At 33.2% G+C, this 19,106-nt stretch overlaps 1 protein-coding gene across 2 annotated transcripts in view; it reads right to left on the reverse strand.

The window, feature by feature from the left end:
• Window positions 1-2,538: 2,538 nt before the first annotated feature.
• Window positions 2,539-19,106, reverse strand: part of LOC147079222 (nuclear factor NF-kappa-B p110 subunit-like) — a 94,657-nt gene continuing 78,089 nt past the window's right edge. For both annotated transcript variants that reach the window (XM_085954279.1, XM_085954287.1), the window contains exons 10-22: window positions 18,091-18,243; window positions 17,171-17,378; window positions 16,615-16,682; window positions 15,019-15,135; window positions 10,667-10,770; window positions 10,251-10,432; window positions 9,879-10,031; window positions 8,810-8,988; window positions 7,542-7,649; window positions 6,660-6,728; window positions 5,332-5,406; window positions 4,706-4,882; window positions 2,539-3,637 (exon numbers count right to left, since the gene is read on the reverse strand). In XM_085954279.1, coding sequence (XP_085810405.1) covers window positions 3,527-3,637; window positions 4,706-4,882; window positions 5,332-5,406; window positions 6,660-6,728; window positions 7,542-7,649; window positions 8,810-8,988; window positions 9,879-10,031; window positions 10,251-10,432; window positions 10,667-10,770; window positions 15,019-15,135; window positions 16,615-16,682; window positions 17,171-17,378; window positions 18,091-18,243 — 1,704 coding nt within the window. In that variant the 3' untranslated portion in view covers window positions 2,539-3,526. The remainder of the gene's footprint in view (window positions 3,638-4,705; window positions 4,883-5,331; window positions 5,407-6,659; window positions 6,729-7,541; window positions 7,650-8,809; window positions 8,989-9,878; window positions 10,032-10,250; window positions 10,433-10,666; window positions 10,771-15,018; window positions 15,136-16,614; window positions 16,683-17,170; window positions 17,379-18,090; window positions 18,244-19,106) is intronic.

The raw sequence follows: 19,106 nt of genomic DNA on the forward strand, positions 1-19,106 counted from the left end.
TTTTTGACTTTGCCTCTGTCTCCCCCTTTTTCAGCTTTTTGAAGCATGGCATTTCTTTGCGATTCTTACGTACAGTCCCACAAGCATTGGTTTTATTTTCATGGAGGTGTTTGAATAACTGTGGACCGGTGTACCAGTTATCGCACCACAACGAATGCCCTTTGCCCAGATACTCGGTCAGCAGCGTTGTCACAACAGCTCCGGAAATTCCAAAATTTTGGCTATCCACTATGTCTGTCCCGTCACCACAATAAATAATAAAATCTAAAATATAACCCGTCATAACGTCACACAGCACGAACATTTTGATACCGAAACGATGACGCTTCGATGGAATAAATTGTTTAAAAATAAGTCTCCCTTTAAAAACAATAATGCTCTCATCGATACAGAGATTTTGATGCGGAATCATCGTGTCTTTGAAAATTTTGCGTGTATGCTCTAAAAGTAACCTAATTTTATTTAGTCTATCTGAGGTAACACTTGTTGGATCGGAAAAATGGAGCATTTGGAGCAATAACTCATATCGGTCTCTAGGCATTGTCTGACCGAAAATGGGTGCACTTAAAAAACAATCCGTACTCCAGTGTTCTTCTAGTGACAAATGTTTGTTTCGTGTCATGAGCATTGACACCGCAAAAAATGCATATAATTCTGATACAGTTGTATCGATCCAATTATGAGAACGTGATTTTGGTCCAAGTTCTTGAGTATTATATTGATAGTGAAAAAAAATGTTTGTTTGTTGGACTACCTTCAACATTATATCACGGTTTAAAAAATGTTCAAAAAAAAGACACTCAGGCGAAGTCTCAGTCAAATCGCTGTTTGCTATGCCGGATTGAAAATCATCAAACTCATACACGATCGGGACATGGGGTCCGGATGTCCATGTTCTCAAGTGTTCAATTGGCTCTTCTGATATATCTACATCACTGAGGTCAGATGGTTCCAATTCTTCTTCAGATATTTCGTAATCGGAGTCCAATTCCTCACTTAAACCAGCCATATTGAAGTTTGAAAAAAGTTTTCAACCAAACACTCACACGATAACAAAGGTAAAATAGTCCAAAAAAATATAGTCAAAACACCTTATAACAGTTTAATACACATGAATGGAATAGTTAAAAACACATAAACAATAACACAGACAAAATATTTATAAATATTATAATAGTATTCACACAATACAATAGATCGCGTAAAATACGTAATATTTTGTACGGAAAAACGACAAGAGCGATTCCTTGCACAGTCCTCTCACAACAGTGATATTACGCATACTGCGCAAACGCAGTAAAGTGGCGCGATGTTTCAAGCCAAAATTAAATGAGCGTAGATTGACGGCCTGTCGAAGGCATGTCAAACATCGAAGTTTTAGTACTGTAACATAATTTATTTGACAATATTATATATATGTCACCGTTGGTAATGAAATAAGGCAAATTATGGTAGAGATTTCAAAATCATGCGTCATGTATATTCTACATAATCGACCGGCGCATTTTTGCGTACAACATTGGCGACAGAAGCGCTGTAGCCCCGAGGTTTTGCGCAATTTCGCGTACTACTTTCGTGACAGAAGCGGGCGCCGGGTTAATTGCGTTACCTACCTGCCTACCAAATTTTCGATACAATTCTTTCAAATTAAAATCTGTGCCATACGCCAAATACCATGTATCATTAATCCATTAATTGAAGTTACCAAGACAGCTAGAATTATAGAAAAATACAAAATATTTTTTATTTTTCCAATTTGTCAGCACAATTGTTTGGCATTGGTTCTCTAGCAAAACTATGTGAAAATCCAATAAACAATAATTAACAATTAAATACCTACAGTCCTGAAACATGTCAGTTATTGTTTTAACGGGTCATAAAATGTCAAGATTATTTTATTACCTTCATAAAATAAGTAATTTATGATATTTTAAGAAAAGTCTGTCACAATTTTCAATGACCGGCTCATGAAATAGTGTACTTGATTACGATATATTGAATATTTTTATATGCCAGGACTATGAAATCATTTCGAATTTACAAAATTCGAATTAAAGGTATAGATTTATATGAAAATAATGTTCAAGGGACTTTTTTTTCCGCGAAAATTTCGAATTACGGCGAATTCCGAATTATCAGTGTTCTTATTAACGAGGTTTTACTGTAAGTGTATTTCAATTCGAACCATATTCCAATTAACAAACTGAAATAGGTAGTAAAATAAATACTGCTAATCGGTCGGTACTGAATCGATAGCTATTTCAGTTTTACACACAGGACACGATTATAAAAACTACAACATTTGACTGATTCGAGCAACCTGTAGAATCATAATTCCTACTGATTTGATTTTATTGGTGTCAACAAAATATATTGTATGTACATAATTACGCAAATATGCTGAAACTGCCAAAAGAGATAAAACCGGTCATGATCGCTATTACATCATGTGGATTATGTATGTACTATATATTTTGATTATTTAATTATGTCACTATTTTAAAATGAAGTTCTACCATGGCTCATAATTTGACCTCTTTGTAATACATTGTACTTAATTTGTATGTAAACTTATATTCAATCACATGGCAGCGGACAAGCGCTTATTATTCTTAATAATATTGTTCACTCAATCTTCAATTGATTTACCACCATTCTAATCTGGTCATCGTCATCGTTACATACTATAAAAGAATCTGGAATACAATAAAAAAAATCTTAAAATAATGAATAATATACATAGTAAGTTTTTTGATGCAAAAATGATTAAGGTAAGCAACATTGTTATTAAAAATACATCCCTAAATCATTTTATACAATTTACAATGCAGTAGCAGTAGCATTTTCATTGCAATATTGCTTTCACTTCATAATAATTTTGTAAGTTTGAATTTGAATACCTCAATATAAAAAAAAAATATCCTTCATCAATTGTATCCGTGTAATCATAACTCCCGGCCAGGTGAAATTCACATCTTGGTTTATTTCAATCAATATGTGTATCAGGCGAAATGATATGTTGGCTTTCTTCAGTCAACATGTATATCTGCACACAATGAATGCATGCTTATGTTTTCTCATTTCTCAATTATGATTCATGAGAATAGATAACAATCATTATCATAAAATAAGATATCTCTCGCATTGTGGGGATTTATGCTGTATTGGTCAACTTCTATCAGTTATACCTATTATTTATAACAAATGGGATATTTACTCGTCCCCCCGACAATAAAAACGACCTGGACGGCCAAGACTGAGATGGCTGGATTGCGTCATGCGATATATATGACAACGCATAAACAAAATAAATGCATAGCAGGTGTGCTGAATTGATGATGATTTATTATTAATTTGAAACGACGTCATAGCATTTCACGTATACGTAAGGCATTAGATAAAATCAATAAGGCATTGAATGTCTGACTTGACATAATCAAATATAAAATCTTGCAATAAGTATAACAGTATTAGATCAAAATTATCTGTAGCATTATAAATGTCAATTGACAAAGGCACCTAGTAGTCAACAGCCATTATTCCTGTTTAACATTTGCCTTATGATGTTGGCAGCTTTCGTCTCCTCCAATTCAACCAAAATATCCATTAACCTTTGAGCGGTTAATTCACAGTGAATCTGAAACAACAAACAGATACAACATTATGAGCTGCTGTTAATCTAACCATAATTGTTAACTCTAGCGCTACCCAAATAGACTGTACAAGTATTATCCTTCGTTAAACTGTTAAAACCTCCGATGAGAAAAATTTTTAATTCAAGCAGGAGACAAAAAACTGTATTACATTAAAATAGAGGTCAGTACTGTATTTAGTGACTATTCAGTTTGATTTGTCTAACTAAATCAACAGGTTGTGGGGCCTCGTCATAATTGAGTTTGCTTCTCATTAACATTCACTCTGCGGAAGGAAGGCCATAATATGCTACACTTAGTGAACGTAGTAAATTTTATTTTTGACTTTACTGATTATTACTTAAAGGTACACGTCGATAATATTGTGGAAGATATAATTATCGTATAATTTGTAACAAAAGATCGGTTGAATTTTGGCAGACGTTTACGAATACATACTAACAAACATTACATATATACCTACAATACAATACTTATAAACTTTTCTGTTGACGTATGCCGTATACAACTTCAAAAGATATTATTTATTACACACAAAACTCAAGAAGAAAAAGAAGATGGTTTTTCTAATTCAGAAACCTTGGCAAGTGTGCACACAATAACTCACCAAAGTTTTATCGTAATTGGATGAATGGTATAGGTAGTGTACATATAATTATTTATATTAGTTATTATTAAACGAAGGTCCAATCAAATCAAAAGAATCCACTATTTATAATTGCTTTAAATGTGAGACAATTTTTACTCCTGTGATTTTTGGTCAATTTTAATGAGCATTTAATTCGTAATTTGCGCAAATTAGGAAGGATAAGAAATCCTAACGTGCTAATTTTGAACAATGGTAATAACGAAAACGTGCTAAAGTGATAATTGTGAAGAATAGATCTGCTGTAACCATAAAGTGAACAACCATAAAATGCCACAATTTTACAAACAGTGCATTCACTGCCTCCAACGCATCACATATAATAATGTGTCTATGTATCCAAAAAATTTCCAATACTACCTCTATTATAATATAGTATTGCAATCTGTTTGGATGGAACACTTACCTCGATACGAGTCAACAACATCCGTGAAGGATTGTCAAAGTTCTCGCAAGTTTCGATCATGACTTGTAGGTCGAGTTTGTGAGCGAGCGCTTTCCAATTTCCTGTCTCATTGAGGATAACTGCTACGGCATCCAAGGTATCAGCGTCCAGGAAACTATCGCTTACCTCTGTTTTGATCTAACATAGATACATTTCAATTAGTTTCAATGACCAAAAAGAAGTAGACAAAACTGATGTGGGTTTAACTGTAATGGGCATTTAGAATACTTAATTACAAATTAATTCCATTAATGCCACAATATTGTCATTTTTACGACAAGATAGAGAACATTCTCTTTTTTCAAGAAAAATACTAAATAGTAAGAGAAATTTGGCTGATTTAAATGTTTTGATAATAATAAAAGCTAAAATAGCTACATAGTGACTCCAAAACCTTACATGAGAATTAAAGATTACATGAGATTATATAAAAATTCTAAAATGGAATTAATGTTAACGTAATCGATACATATTATTATGTACAAATTTACATGATGGACGAAGCACACAGACAAAATGTTGTATTCCATTGATACTTAATTGAAATAAACCATGAAGATAATAAAAGAAACCTCGTGACCGCTCACCTCTTCTAGCGGAACGATTTCCTCCTCTTTGGTGGACTTCTGCTTCTCCAAATGCTTCTCAATAAGAGTCACAATCTGGAAAGCAAGATGGACGAAAATTAGGCATTGTAAATTTCACAAGTTAGTAATCCATCGCCTCGATGGTCACTGACCTATTCCACATTCATATATTTCAGAGATATTGAAGTTTAAAAATTCTATGACTTACAAACAATTTCAACATAATAGTAAGTAAATTCGAGACAGAGATGGCAGCTCTAACTAGGCCATAGGGCTGGGTGCATCAGCACCAGTGGCGAAGGGTATAGGTAGACTGTTACGATCCAACATAAATAGTACACACTGAACTTTGTCAGTTAATAAACGTATTTGTTTTCTATTCTAATGGATTTAAGTTTTTCATTGAACTAAAACTACAATGTGTAGTGTTCGTTAATTTTTAAACGTCAATTAAACCCTGCCTAATCGTAATCCAAGCCATGGTAGATGGTAGTCGAAAAATATTCATATAGGTATCTATAAAATATCTAAAATCCGCCATCATTTTAGATATTTTATAGATAAAAGAATATTTTTAATCGATTATGGTTAGACCGGGCTTAATGAATTTTAAAAACTAACCGGCACCATCTGAAAATTATTATATTCTTTGTTCAATGAAAACAAATAAATATGACTGACAAAGTTAAGTGTGCACTATTTATGTTGAATCCTAACAGCCTACCTCCGCCATTCGAATAAAATATAGCAAAACATTTTAGATTTTTTTATCTATTTTTAAAGCCGTTTGGTCAAATAAAACCATTTTCATAATATGAAATACAGTCAAACTCGGTTATTACGATCTCGGACATAGCGAGATCTGCGAGACATAGCGAGACTGAGGAAACATTAGTTGACATTTTGGTTTATGATTTTCTCCATACTTTATTCACTGTTATAATCGGATATACCGAGCTAAAATACTGTTTATGTGTCGATCGTTTAAAAACATTTCGACCCTAAGCAATAAAATCCGATCGGACAGGATGCCGACGGGGATGGATTACGTTTATGACACTAGTTAAGTGTCTAAGTACCAACCTAATTGTTTGTTTTTGCCGACAATAATGAAAAAGGATCCACGCATATGGTTGAAAAATCCAAGGTTTGTGAAGTCCGTAGGTACGAGTACCACGTATAATGAGCAAATTCAGTCGGTCCCATCTTCCTCGTAATAACCAAGTTCGACTGTATATTATAATGTCGTGGAGTAGGTCAGTTCATCAACACGAGTATGTACTGTACAGTACATATTTCGATTCAGAAATGAAAGATTCAATACATACGCGCTTATTCTGTTTATCTCTGGCGAGGTCCAACCCTGAGTACTGTTGGTATTTCAACATGGGGTCAGCCTGTGGTAACAGAAAAATTCAATAGGTTAATAAAGTAAACAACCATTAACGCTCATGGGGATCCATTAAACACATTAAGTTCTTGTTATGGATCAAATATACATTTAAAAAATCATATGATTTTTGTCAGCCGAGGAATTTGAACCCACCAACTCAGGCACTTATTCCAAAGTGGGGCAACATTGCATAACAAAAAAAATCATTCATAATAGAATCAGTATTTATGATTTAAAAAACCGCAATCAGACTTTGGATTGCGAGCATGATATGTTCTAGATACATGTGTTTGTAAGCCAAAGCACTCGTATATCAAAGCGAATTTCTCCATGAGAAATAATGGAAATTATTAAGATCCAAAAATATTCATACAAAAATGATTTAATACAAAATACCTTTTTATATTTTCGTTAATTAATTAAATATAAAATAATCGAAGTGCTAGTGGTGATCCAATTCGAATCAAGTGATACGATAAGGTCACGCGGGTTTCTTCATCGTAAGTTTGAATGACATTCATATAAGCTAGTTAACAAAATAAAAATTGGAATAGTTAACGCTTACCATTCAAAACCCCAATGGTATTATATTACAACTGAATGTACACGCCTTTTACATTTTCACAACTCGATTCATATGGGGCTGGCACCTTACGAAGGCTAAGAGCAACCGTATACTGAGCTTCGAAAACAGATGTTTGCGACGGATATTGTGTTGATGAGATCAACCGGTCAAACAGATCAACAAGTTGAACATGCATGTTCTAATAGATTATTTAAATAAGTATAGTTTATTACATTCTATAAATTCACTTACCCCGGATTCCAGAAGCATTTCACAGATTTTAACCGCATCAGGATCGTCTTGTACGCATGCATAATGGAAAGCGGTGCAACCATTTTGACTTACGGCATTCACAGGAACCTTTGGAAAAAGTAAAAATTATGTTGAGAGTCAATTATTGATGTTCCTGGATAGTGTTAACAAAAATAACTTATTAATTACAGAGAACAATTCAGAACTAAAAACTGAAATATGAGGTGAATACTCAGGCCAGAGGTATTCAAAATGTACTTCTTACCGCCCTGGGGCACTGCCATTAGTTCCCAAAGATGCGGGAGCATATTGGAAACTTTTAATAATACAAGGTAATCAATCTTAGTTCAGTGCGCTGATGTGTAGTCACAATAACACAATTGTAAGCTTGGGAGACTTGTTTTCTTCAGGTAATAATAAAATTTCAAGGTAGCATACAGCTCTTTCCTTATCACAGACATTATACTATTTTTTTTGTATGCCCTGCCGAATCAACGATCGGCACAAGCCCTATTAAATTTAAAAACTACCATTCAATATGGATCATATGGTTGCCTCGCTAATATCAATAGTGCATTTTTATATCTCTTTAAACCAAAAATGTAAACATTTGAATAAAATAATGTGATGTCATTCGTCCTTGTGAGAAATGAGTGTTGAAAAATGTGCAAAATTTGGTGGATGTAATAAAATGTTGGTCATTGTTTAGTGTATTTAGGCCAACCAAAATTAGGTATCACATAACAATACTTTTTTATCACAAACAAATTTTTAAAAGCTTATTGAAATATAAAAAATTCAATTTTTGCCCAACAACCGATGCCAACAATTGGCTCAAAGGTGTTTGGTTTCACCTCCTGCCGCATGTGGCTGGCTCGCCTTTACAATGCTGTCATGTTAACATTCACCTTTATAATAAGTCGCCAATTACATGTCGACAATTATATATACGAAACAAAAATTCTATATCAGTAAATACATCAGCAGCAAATTACTGGATCAAATACAATCTCCAATTGTTTACGGTGACATTTGAAGCTATAAATAATATGAGGAAAGACTTCAGTATGGCCACAAGGTTGACAAAAGATTTTTATGGTTTGGTTATAATTTTAAACACTAGCAACATGATGTGTGTTGCTGTTCACAATAAGCACTGACACAATCGAATTAGTGGCTGAATCGTTGCATGTAATTACTATCTAAGGTTGACGGTTGATCGCCTTTAGTCATCGATCTGTCAGTCTACTAAAGCCAAAAATACTAACATTCCCATGGTTCAGCAGATATTTGACACACTGCGTGTGGCCACTCTCGACGGCATAATGTAAAGCACTCCGGCAGTCTTTCCGACAAGTCAAATTACAATCAGCTCCCCCCCTCAGCAGAATTGAAACAGATTTAACGGAGCCGTGAAGTGCCGCCAATAAAAGTGGTGTTTGACCGTCTGTAACAAAATACCAATTACTTTACTTCAAAACAAAAATAAAACATAATCTATGATTTATAAACTACATAGGTCTAGGTAGAAATCTAATCATTAACAATGGTTCAAATGTAGGTTTTATATTTAAATCAATCATGTAATAGTCTGTGACAGTGATATACAGTGACACAGAAAAAAATTCTGGATAAACTACATATTTTATCTGATGATGAAATTCTGCCGCCGTCAGCAAATAAATGTCTCTGTGATACGGATTAATTCAATTCATATTTTACAATTTTCAAAAAGGTATCTCCTGGCCGTTTGCACTACAATGGGTTTAGGACCAACGACGATGTAGGCTAGGTTGTCAGGTGATGAGGGATCCTTGAGACCAAAGGCAATCCAATGGGCTAACTTCCAAGTGAACCCCGGCAGAGAGCAATATCTAACATTCAATAACGTGTAACATTATTGATAATTATTGCTTATGAATGCGCAAGAAGTAATGGCAATGTAACTCGATTGTAAATTGATTGGAATTGGTCTAAATATCTTACAAATACTGACAATGACCGTTTCAGATCTTGTGGTTGATTCGCCGGATCATAATAATTAATAAAGTCAATCGCGGCAAGCAAGAAACACTTTATGCGTGGCGCACACACAGACTTGTTGACCTGCACAACACAAGGTATACACTACCATACATACCTACAGTCGATTCATGTATGATACTCATGCCAGAAAGTATGTATGCAGACGGATTGTGAGACAGACTCGCTTCACACATCAGACTTACAAGCCAACATTGGAGGAGTAGGAAGCGTATGTTTTGTGATGAATTTTGTTCCCGTATTCCTTACCTTTGGGCGATTAAACATTACTGCTGCCAAAGAAGTTGCACTAACCATTGTTGTAGATGTTAACATCCAGCTTGTGCGCATATTTTGTGTCGTAGAGGGACTTGTTAAATAGACAGGACATGCAGTCTGCGTTGCTATCTTTTACCGCCAGATGGAGAGGAGTGTTGCCATTCTCATCAGCCAGATTTGGATTGCATCCTATCCATAAAATTAAAACATATATTTAAAACATTTTTTTTCATGTTCAAGTGCAGTTAGGCTTTTAATCTGTTCTAAATACTCTTTCAAGATCAGAGAAATGTCAACAAGAATTTATCCAACCGAACCCAACTCTCGTTTAATCGACATTTATGTACTACTACTATGGCTACTTTTGCCACCCATTTAATTTGTGTTTTATAATTAATAAGATCTCACCTGAGGACAATAGCAGCTCCATCATTTCACTTTGAAGGTATGTCACCGTTCTGTGAAGGGCCGTTTCTCTCTGGTCATTGGTCATATTCAAAATGTCCTGCAGGTCAAACTTATTGATCAATTTTAAAATCCGTTCAATCAAAGCAGTCTCCACCTTGATGCTGACGAACATGTGAAGAAAGCTGAAAGAAATGTACTTAATGCGTTATTAACTTGTGGGGTTGGCGTATTAATTGGTAACAAAACTCCACACATACAGTTTATTAAGTTAGAGAATGCATCAAATTTAACAATAAACATTACTAGAGAATGCAAAGAAAATATGGGAAGTAGGGAGTAGGGAGGTGGCGTTTGTCCAACTTTGTTACCATGCTACTCATATTTAGATTATAGTATATTCTTTTCAGCCATCTCACCTGTCACCGTGTGATAATTTCTCTGAGAATAGATCATTCAGCCTCTTGCTGACATTGCTGTGGGACTGAGGCATCTTCACAATATTGTTAATGATCGTGATGGCCTAATGAAAAAACAATAATAAAAATTAATACAACTCAATATTTAAGTGAAATATTGCAATGTAAATCTGTAATGCTTCATATATTTTTCCAGATCTTTACACATTTCACGTTTACTTCAATTAATATTTTAAATAGTGGAATATATACACGGCATTGGCCTCTGCAGTGGACTTTATCCCGATGACGACTGTTTTGCAAATGTTCAACCCGTCAGGTCCTCGACCTGGATAAAACGCAAGTGAATTTTCCTGAGGCGGGATTCAAACCCGTGACCCATCGGAGGCGGATGCTTGGTCACTACTCCACCGCGGATATGAATTTGGTATTGAATTAAAAATTGTTTAAGCCTGTAATATAATATAAACTTGCAAGCGCATACTTATCACATTAATTAATATATTTACAAGTGATTAAGTTTAATAAAGATTATTCCCATAGTGAAAAAGCAGGCTGTTGAAAATTTTAATACCTTACTATGTATTATAACAGTATTGTAATGGTCCGTGCTATTCTTAATTTATTGTATAATTATAACAAGTAAAAGTTAAATCAAAAACACTTATTCAATATCACTTTACTTAAACTGCAATTATTAAAAATTAAATACTGTTTACTTATGTAAATTTAATTCCTTCCCTTCCCCAAAATTAATTAAATTAATGTTCAGTACAAAATCAAACTTTCTTACATAATATGTATACTTATAATAAAAATATATTTCTACCTTCAATTAGTAATACTTAAGTAAAGATAATAATACATTCGTATGAAGATGGAAGGTTAAATAAAATAAATGAGAAAGGATGACAGGAAAATGAAAAATAGACTAATAAAACGAACGAGATCAATAAATTTGTGATGAAGCTGTACTAGTTACTAGTATCTTTGCATTGATTACTTTTATGTAATTATTGTCCGTATCAAGAAATATACAATATAAAAAAATTTGTGAGCAGTTGAATTTAAATAGGTCGTATGTAGTTAATCGCACTTTCCTTAACCAAAATTAAATGAAAATAAATTGCTTGCACCGGGAAATAGGGAAATGTACACATGTGATTTGTGAGTCATTCATTGTTCAAATTAAAATTCGCAGTTGTACTCGCTTTTTGCTAAAAGAAATGTCCCTTTGACATGTCTCGCAAGTTTTACATAAATTCAATCAATTCGATAAACATCTTTGAGCTCACCGATGAACTAATCAACACACATTGCATATACATGTAATTGGGAAAAAAAGTAGATTGATAACAATAACAAGAATATATCAACAATCGGTTAAGGTTATTCATGTTTTTCTTTTATATCGGTGCAAAACATACCTATAATTATATATATTAGATAAGAACAATCAATTAAATTTGTGAAATGAGTTACATTATTGATATTGTGTCTGTATTTTTCTATTGTCAATTTAATAACATCTACCTATCACTAACGTCAATCGGAATAATATGTTTCTTAGTGCAATTCGTCCATTTCCTCAGTGCAATCCATCTTTTCAAAGCTGGGGATATTTAAGTGTAAATACCAAAAAAATTCTTCTCAAAGAAGTATTCCCCGATTAAAATTGCCTGATGTAATTTTGTTTCAATAGAAAGTGCGGTAATAATGATAATATAATGCAAGATTTTTTTAAACTTTAATGACTACATTTCACATTCACTGAAATGCCATTCGAGTAGGAGTAAATGTTTATTTTTATTGAATCGGCCGATAGCATCGTAACACGTAATTTAATTTCGAAGATGTTGTAATATTAAATATAGATATAGGCATGCGGTAATACTATCTTTTCATTTTTCAATACTTGATGTTTATGCTACTCGTTTACGAGTAACTGTTGAATGAACGGCAAATGGCTACTGCTGAACAAAAATGCACAGACATTAGCCAATTGTTGCCGGCAGCCTCGTAGCAAATCTGAAAGGAATTAATTCAAATAAACAAAACGAATGAAAGTGGAAAAACGCAATAAACAAAAATGTTGGTAATAACCGAGGAAGGCATAATGCTGATGAATGATATGAAATCTTATAAATATCAATATTCGTACAATCAGTACACATTCGGACACTTATTCACAAAATTAAACAGAAAATCTATGATTGACAAATGACGGAAAGAGTTCTATTTCATCATTGATTCTACAAAAATGAAATAATTCTATGTAACTTCAGCATGCGGTTAATACTCTAATCAAGAATCAATTGAACTGGCCAAAGAGATTTAATTTACAAATAAAAACGATGCTATCAATTCCTGTCTCCCTTCGGCTCACGTCCTTTGGACACACAAAAGTTCCACAACTCTCGTAAAACTGAATTCATCAAAACATTCCATCGGTACAGAGGGACGGTTTCCTTTTGAAATGTGTTTTCGTCTGATACGTACATATGAAATGTAATATCCCAACTGTTTCATCAATGGAAATTAAGATATTTACAATCATTCAATGAACACAGATTTTTAAAACTTATAAATCATAGCTTTAATGTACACTATGTAAGACATTTATAACTAATATCCACGCGGGACCCATTATAATTAATGAAACGAGTAGAAGAGGGACATAAGTACTAAACTATAGTTTTCAAAAGAATGTATTGAACCATTTTGATACATATACAATGCATTTGTATGTTTACATTCTGACTTTCAGCCGTATACGTAGCCATCAGAATGAAATGATTTTTGCTGGCACGATAACAGCACAGACACTGCGATAGCACGGTCACCGTCAGAGAAGACTGCCTAAATTTTACTCAGGGTCATCGTCTATCTAGCTCATCAATTATGTACAAGTAAAAGCAGAACTGAATACTTCATAGCTTCGCATTCATCATCAGCATTTTACCTTTACATCTGAGTCTATATTTTTCTCTCAGTAGTTTGCACATAGCATTGAAAGAAGTCCTAAACCGGTAAAATTGATTTCAAGACTTTCATTTTACTGATGATGAAAATATATGAAAGGACCGAGAAGAATAAAAATAATGAAATTGTTAATTGGGACTCGTAAAGTAAGTATGCAATAATCCATCACCATCCTTACTTAGATTTTTTAAATTTATTTTCCCAATATTTCATAACTGATACTATCTTTCAAATATAAAAATTAAGAATGTCCAACACCTGACAAGGCAAAACATCCCAAAGCATAATATTATAATACCTATCACATTAGCAACTTTTTATAACATAGCTTCATAAAATGAGAACAAAATTAATATAACTTCTTAGTAAACTATCTGTATCAAAATAAAACAAAATTTTATATCAATAATAACAGGACAAGTAAAAGAATATAAAAAATAAAGTAACGTTACCCAACAGATAAAATATATTTTAAAAATAAACCCATCGGTTAAAAAGTTTTTTGCGATCATACTTTCCATTAATCAGAATAGTAATTTAATTACTCTACTCTCGGCATCATCTAACATTATTAGAAATTTTAAATACAAAATAGAAATTTAATATTCATTTGAATAAGCACAAAAAAATAATACATTTCACCACAGCTAGAAAGGAGGAAGTTATTTACTTCAGGGTATAACAGTAACGCAATAATTGCAATCTCTTGATTTGAAACACCACACAATGAATAACTTATATGTCTTATACTGTACAGTAAGTAGTAGTTCCCAACCAGGATTCCGCAAACTCATGCGGGAGTCCACAAGAATTTGCAAAAGCTTGAGTAAGAAGTGCAACTTAAATCCTTTTTGTAATATTGAGTAAAAAAATAATATTAATAACAATAAAGCATTTTGAAAATTTAGCTGTTATTACAGTAGGTACTTAATTGCTGAAAAATTCTATAAAAAAACACACACACATACAATGTTTGCTAGTAACCAGTAAGCCAGGCGTAAAGTGACAATGTTTGTCATTTCGTTTTTACCCTCATAGAACTTATGTGTGAATCAGGTAGGAAAAAAAATTACAAAATATGAAAAGAGTTCCCCAACCAAAAATGGTTAGGAAACACTATTTCGAATGAGATATAAATATTTCGCATAAATTTATCAAATCAAATAAGTGAATAAGGTTCTTTTTTTAAAAACCTAACTTGAATTTTTCTCTCTTATAAATATTAGCTGGAACTTTTACTAAGAAATTTTAAATAATTCTTGTTGTGCTACCATTGTAGCGTTTTGACATATTATCGTGTTACAAGAATTCTACTTTCTGGAATAAGGATGATACTCGGGTGACAATCTCTTCAACCTCCAATGTTTTACCGTTTTAGCAGACTTGATGTCACGGGCGGGGTAGAGATCTTCGCTATCCATGTCTCCGTCTTTGTCTAAAGTGGACGTGGTGCCTTCTTCACTTTCTTTTACATCTTTATTTACCACCTAAAATAACAAATCAAATTAAAGCACAATAAAATGCGTTTCAAATCAACATACATATTACAGGAAACATATTGCTGAAGATATGCTACATCTAAAATTGCATACAAAGATATAATATCATCATTCTATCTTGTAAATGTTATAAATCTCATAAATCCAAAACAACTTTTTTCTCAGGAGACCAGTAAAAACTGTCTAATTTTCATTTTTTACAAAAAATATACAAATACTTGTAAATGAAATATGTATTGTGCTTTTACTCAAGATTGGCATAAACACAACCTTCATAAATGAATGAGTATTTTATAGCAAAACAGTGATGAAAACTCCATATTAGCCATTAGTGTAAATTTGTTTGTTTGCACTATATGTATGTTTTAAATCAACACGATAACTAGCAACATATCGTCGCCTGAGAATTGTAGTGGGACATAGTATTGAGATATTGAGGTTTAAAGCAATTCATTATTTTATATTCTTAATAAAATTAAAACTTGTTCATCATCTCATACGTTTATAAAGGAAATATTTAAAGAAAATCCAAAGGTATACAACCATATATTTTGTCAGTAACATATTGTTATTAAATTGTTTGAGTGCTATAGTAAGACATGTATGTTATCCCAGTTTAACATTTAACATAGTGGGATTTTTTTATTCAACTTTATAGTGGTATATTTCTCATACAAAGAAATTTTACTAGTAAGACCAAATATCTCAGTACAGCACTTAAGACAATGAAAAATAATGAATTTCATAAGCAGATGGAAAAAAATGTTTTTTTTAGATATCCCACTACAGTTCTCAGGCGACGATATATACTACGGGATTCCAGCCCATGGGTAACGACCCTCACAGGTATCGCAAGGTGTTTTAAAAGGAATAATACAAAAAAATATTCAATATAATGCAAAATTCAAAATCAAAATTCAATTATCAAACTTCATTTTAAATTAAAGTTAAAAATATGCTCATCAAACCAGTAAAAACAAAGATACAGAAGAAAATGTGTAATTTACAGGGGGGGAAAAAACATTCGATCACGCATGAGATGAGTGGTGGCGTGAGATTTGTGGTGACGTGATCCGCATGAGATAATTTCAATACGGTTCTGATACGTATACCAAATAAAATGACATTGCATACTTTTAGCATGTGGCTCGAGCTTGCTTGAACTTGCTATGATAACAATCTGTTTCTGGGTGACGTGAAAGAGAATGTGATAGTTGCGAACTCACGTTTAAGGTTTTATTTTATAATTACTTATTTAAATGGGGATTTTGACGCTCACGATGGTTAAGCGGTTGTCGTGTCAGTTTATATGACGCGGGTCTCGGGTTTGAATCATTCGGACAATGGTAAAAACATGCTGCCAAAAATCCCCTACTAGCTTCAAAACTTGGGCTTCATTTTTATCTACTTAAGATGCCATACCTATATGTACCTGTTCTACTTATGTGACATTTTTTTTATACATACCGTTTCGACATCATGTTTCTTAACATTTCTAAGATTTTTTACAGTCTTGCTGCAATCTGCCTGGAGTTCTGAAAAAATTATTAAACAATCAGCTATAAATGAAGAACTAGGTATGTAAATTATAAATACAATCAACAAATTCCGTAGATAGGAGTACATATTATTATATTAAAATACAACCCAGTTAATTCGAACCTATCAAATTCAAAATTCAGTGTATTTAGAAATTTTTGTCAATTTAAGCCGCCATGAATTATTGTTGGTACAAAAAGTTTTAATAAATTGAAAAATCAATTATTTCTAAATTTTTAATGAATTTTAGTCCCCTAGCTTTACCTGTAAATTATAAAGTTGAAATGATTATTGTAAAAACGTTCTTGCGAGAAAGTAATAAATATTAGAGCTGCCGCTGCAGTCAACTGTTGCAAATTTGTTGACGGCAAAACTCTATTATCTGTAGGTATTTATTAGAATTGGCAACTGGATGTCTGACAGTAATCTGAATTACATATTAGTTAAATAACAATAAATTTTAAGTGTTAAAAGTAAACCATACCACTCGGTGGTTCCATATTTTTCAACATAGTCATCAACTCGTCATCGTTGAGGTTATCGATGCCTTCGATTTTGTATAGCTCACTGTAATTAATGGCATCCAAGCTTGAAGTAATGCAACTGGGATTGACAGTTGCTTTAAGAAAGTCAGGATTGCCTCCAAAACGGTCGTAGTTGGCACTTATGCCAAACTCACTGCTTGCAAGTCCCTGAAAACAAAAAACACGCATTCAACGCTCGGCATTGGGTAATGACATACCTGACCTAAGAATAGGGTATAAATAATACGATCACATTATGCATCTGAGAATTAAACAAAATTAAATGTTATAAAATGTTATGTTGATATCCATCACTCTGTATTTTGTAACATTATGACGTAGTTTTAATTTTATTTAAGCAATGCCATATGTGGCATCGCTTTGATCTCAGTGCGGCTATGGTAAATAGATCCCGGAGCACAAGACTCGTCACTCAAACTGAAAGCTAACAAGTCACATTTTACATTTTTACAGGAGGGTTCTTTGAAACAGTAAAATTCATTAGACATAAGTAGACAAATGGATGCATCAAATTTACTGAATAGTGTTGCAAAAATTGCATGGATACATTTGTCCGTACAAAAAATAAACAATTGATTATGACTATTTCAAAGAGTTTTCCGGTGAGATTTTTAAAATTTCACTTAAGATAGTTTTGAATTAAGATGGCAGTGTGACGCAAATGAATCTGGAATGCGAAATGACTGATTTAATTATTAGTCATAGTAACATTCTCTTCAACTTCACTTTCATAATATAAAAACTCCATCTGCATACGGTTTATTACTTCAGTATCTATAATATTATATATCCCTCGCTTTAAACGTTCACAATGATTGATTACATAAGATTTCCTAGATATATCCCTCAAAGTACCTACCCCAAATGTCTCTATGTCCGCAACACACAGCGGTATATTATTAATGGACAGCTCGGCAGAGGACAACCTCATGGTGCTCACGTCACTGGATGACATGAGAGAGGACAACGACCTCTCAGCAGCTCGCCTTCGCTTGTTCATTTTCGGCGCCACCTGAAAACATTGAAAAACACAAATTAATGAAAGATCTCGAATATCACAAAATGAGGCAACGATCGAACAATCTGTATGTGTGGTTGTACCAAGTTTATTACTTTCTACTTCTATCGGCAGTCCCCCCCCCCCCCCACAACAAAATGACAGCTCGCTCTCTGGTAGTCTGTTGCTTTACATTTAGTGCACTCAGTGTTTGACATGATTATTCATGTCATGGTCAATGTATTGCTTTTGTATGCCTACACAAAATTGATGAAGTATCTTTCCACAGGTATGTATACTCAATTTTATATTCAAATGTCTGATTTGAAATGGCATTGTAGCTAAATTAATGTGTAGACCAGGGGTTTTTTTTTATTTCAATTTCATATGTACATTTAGGCCTTTGCTTCAGCTAAATTTTCTGAAATGGGAAATGTGACTTACTCCAATTCATGATAAAAGGAAAGGTAGGGCAGCAGAGGAGTAGGCACAAGGAAATTCTCTTGGATATGCAAGCTCTGTCAATGGCTGAATGTCCAAGGCGTTTGTGATGTGATACGCTATAGTGAAAATTACGCCAGTTTAGGTTATTGACACAGCACACTGTCGTCAGACATGTAAAATTACATTTTTCGTGTATTGAAGGTAGAAAGCGGGACACGTGAAAATATGTGTTTTTATACTGTCGGTTGTTTGCAGCATACGTAAAAATACAGCATAACATATTGGTGCGGAATACCAAATCGCAATGATTGAAAAAAAAAGATGGGATTCGAGATATATTTTTTCTAATAAAGAATCTTGCATTCTTAAATCCTATGTATTATTCTGTTTCAAATAAAAAAAATGTTTATAATTGTTTAGCTACATAATTGTAG

This window comes from Rhyacophila brunnea, unplaced genomic scaffold, assembly GCF_057557595.1.
Source record: "Rhyacophila brunnea isolate RB1 unplaced genomic scaffold, BYU_Rbru_1.0 scaffold_10, whole genome shotgun sequence".
In the NCBI taxonomy this organism is placed as follows: Eukaryota; Metazoa; Arthropoda; class Insecta; order Trichoptera; family Rhyacophilidae; genus Rhyacophila; species Rhyacophila brunnea.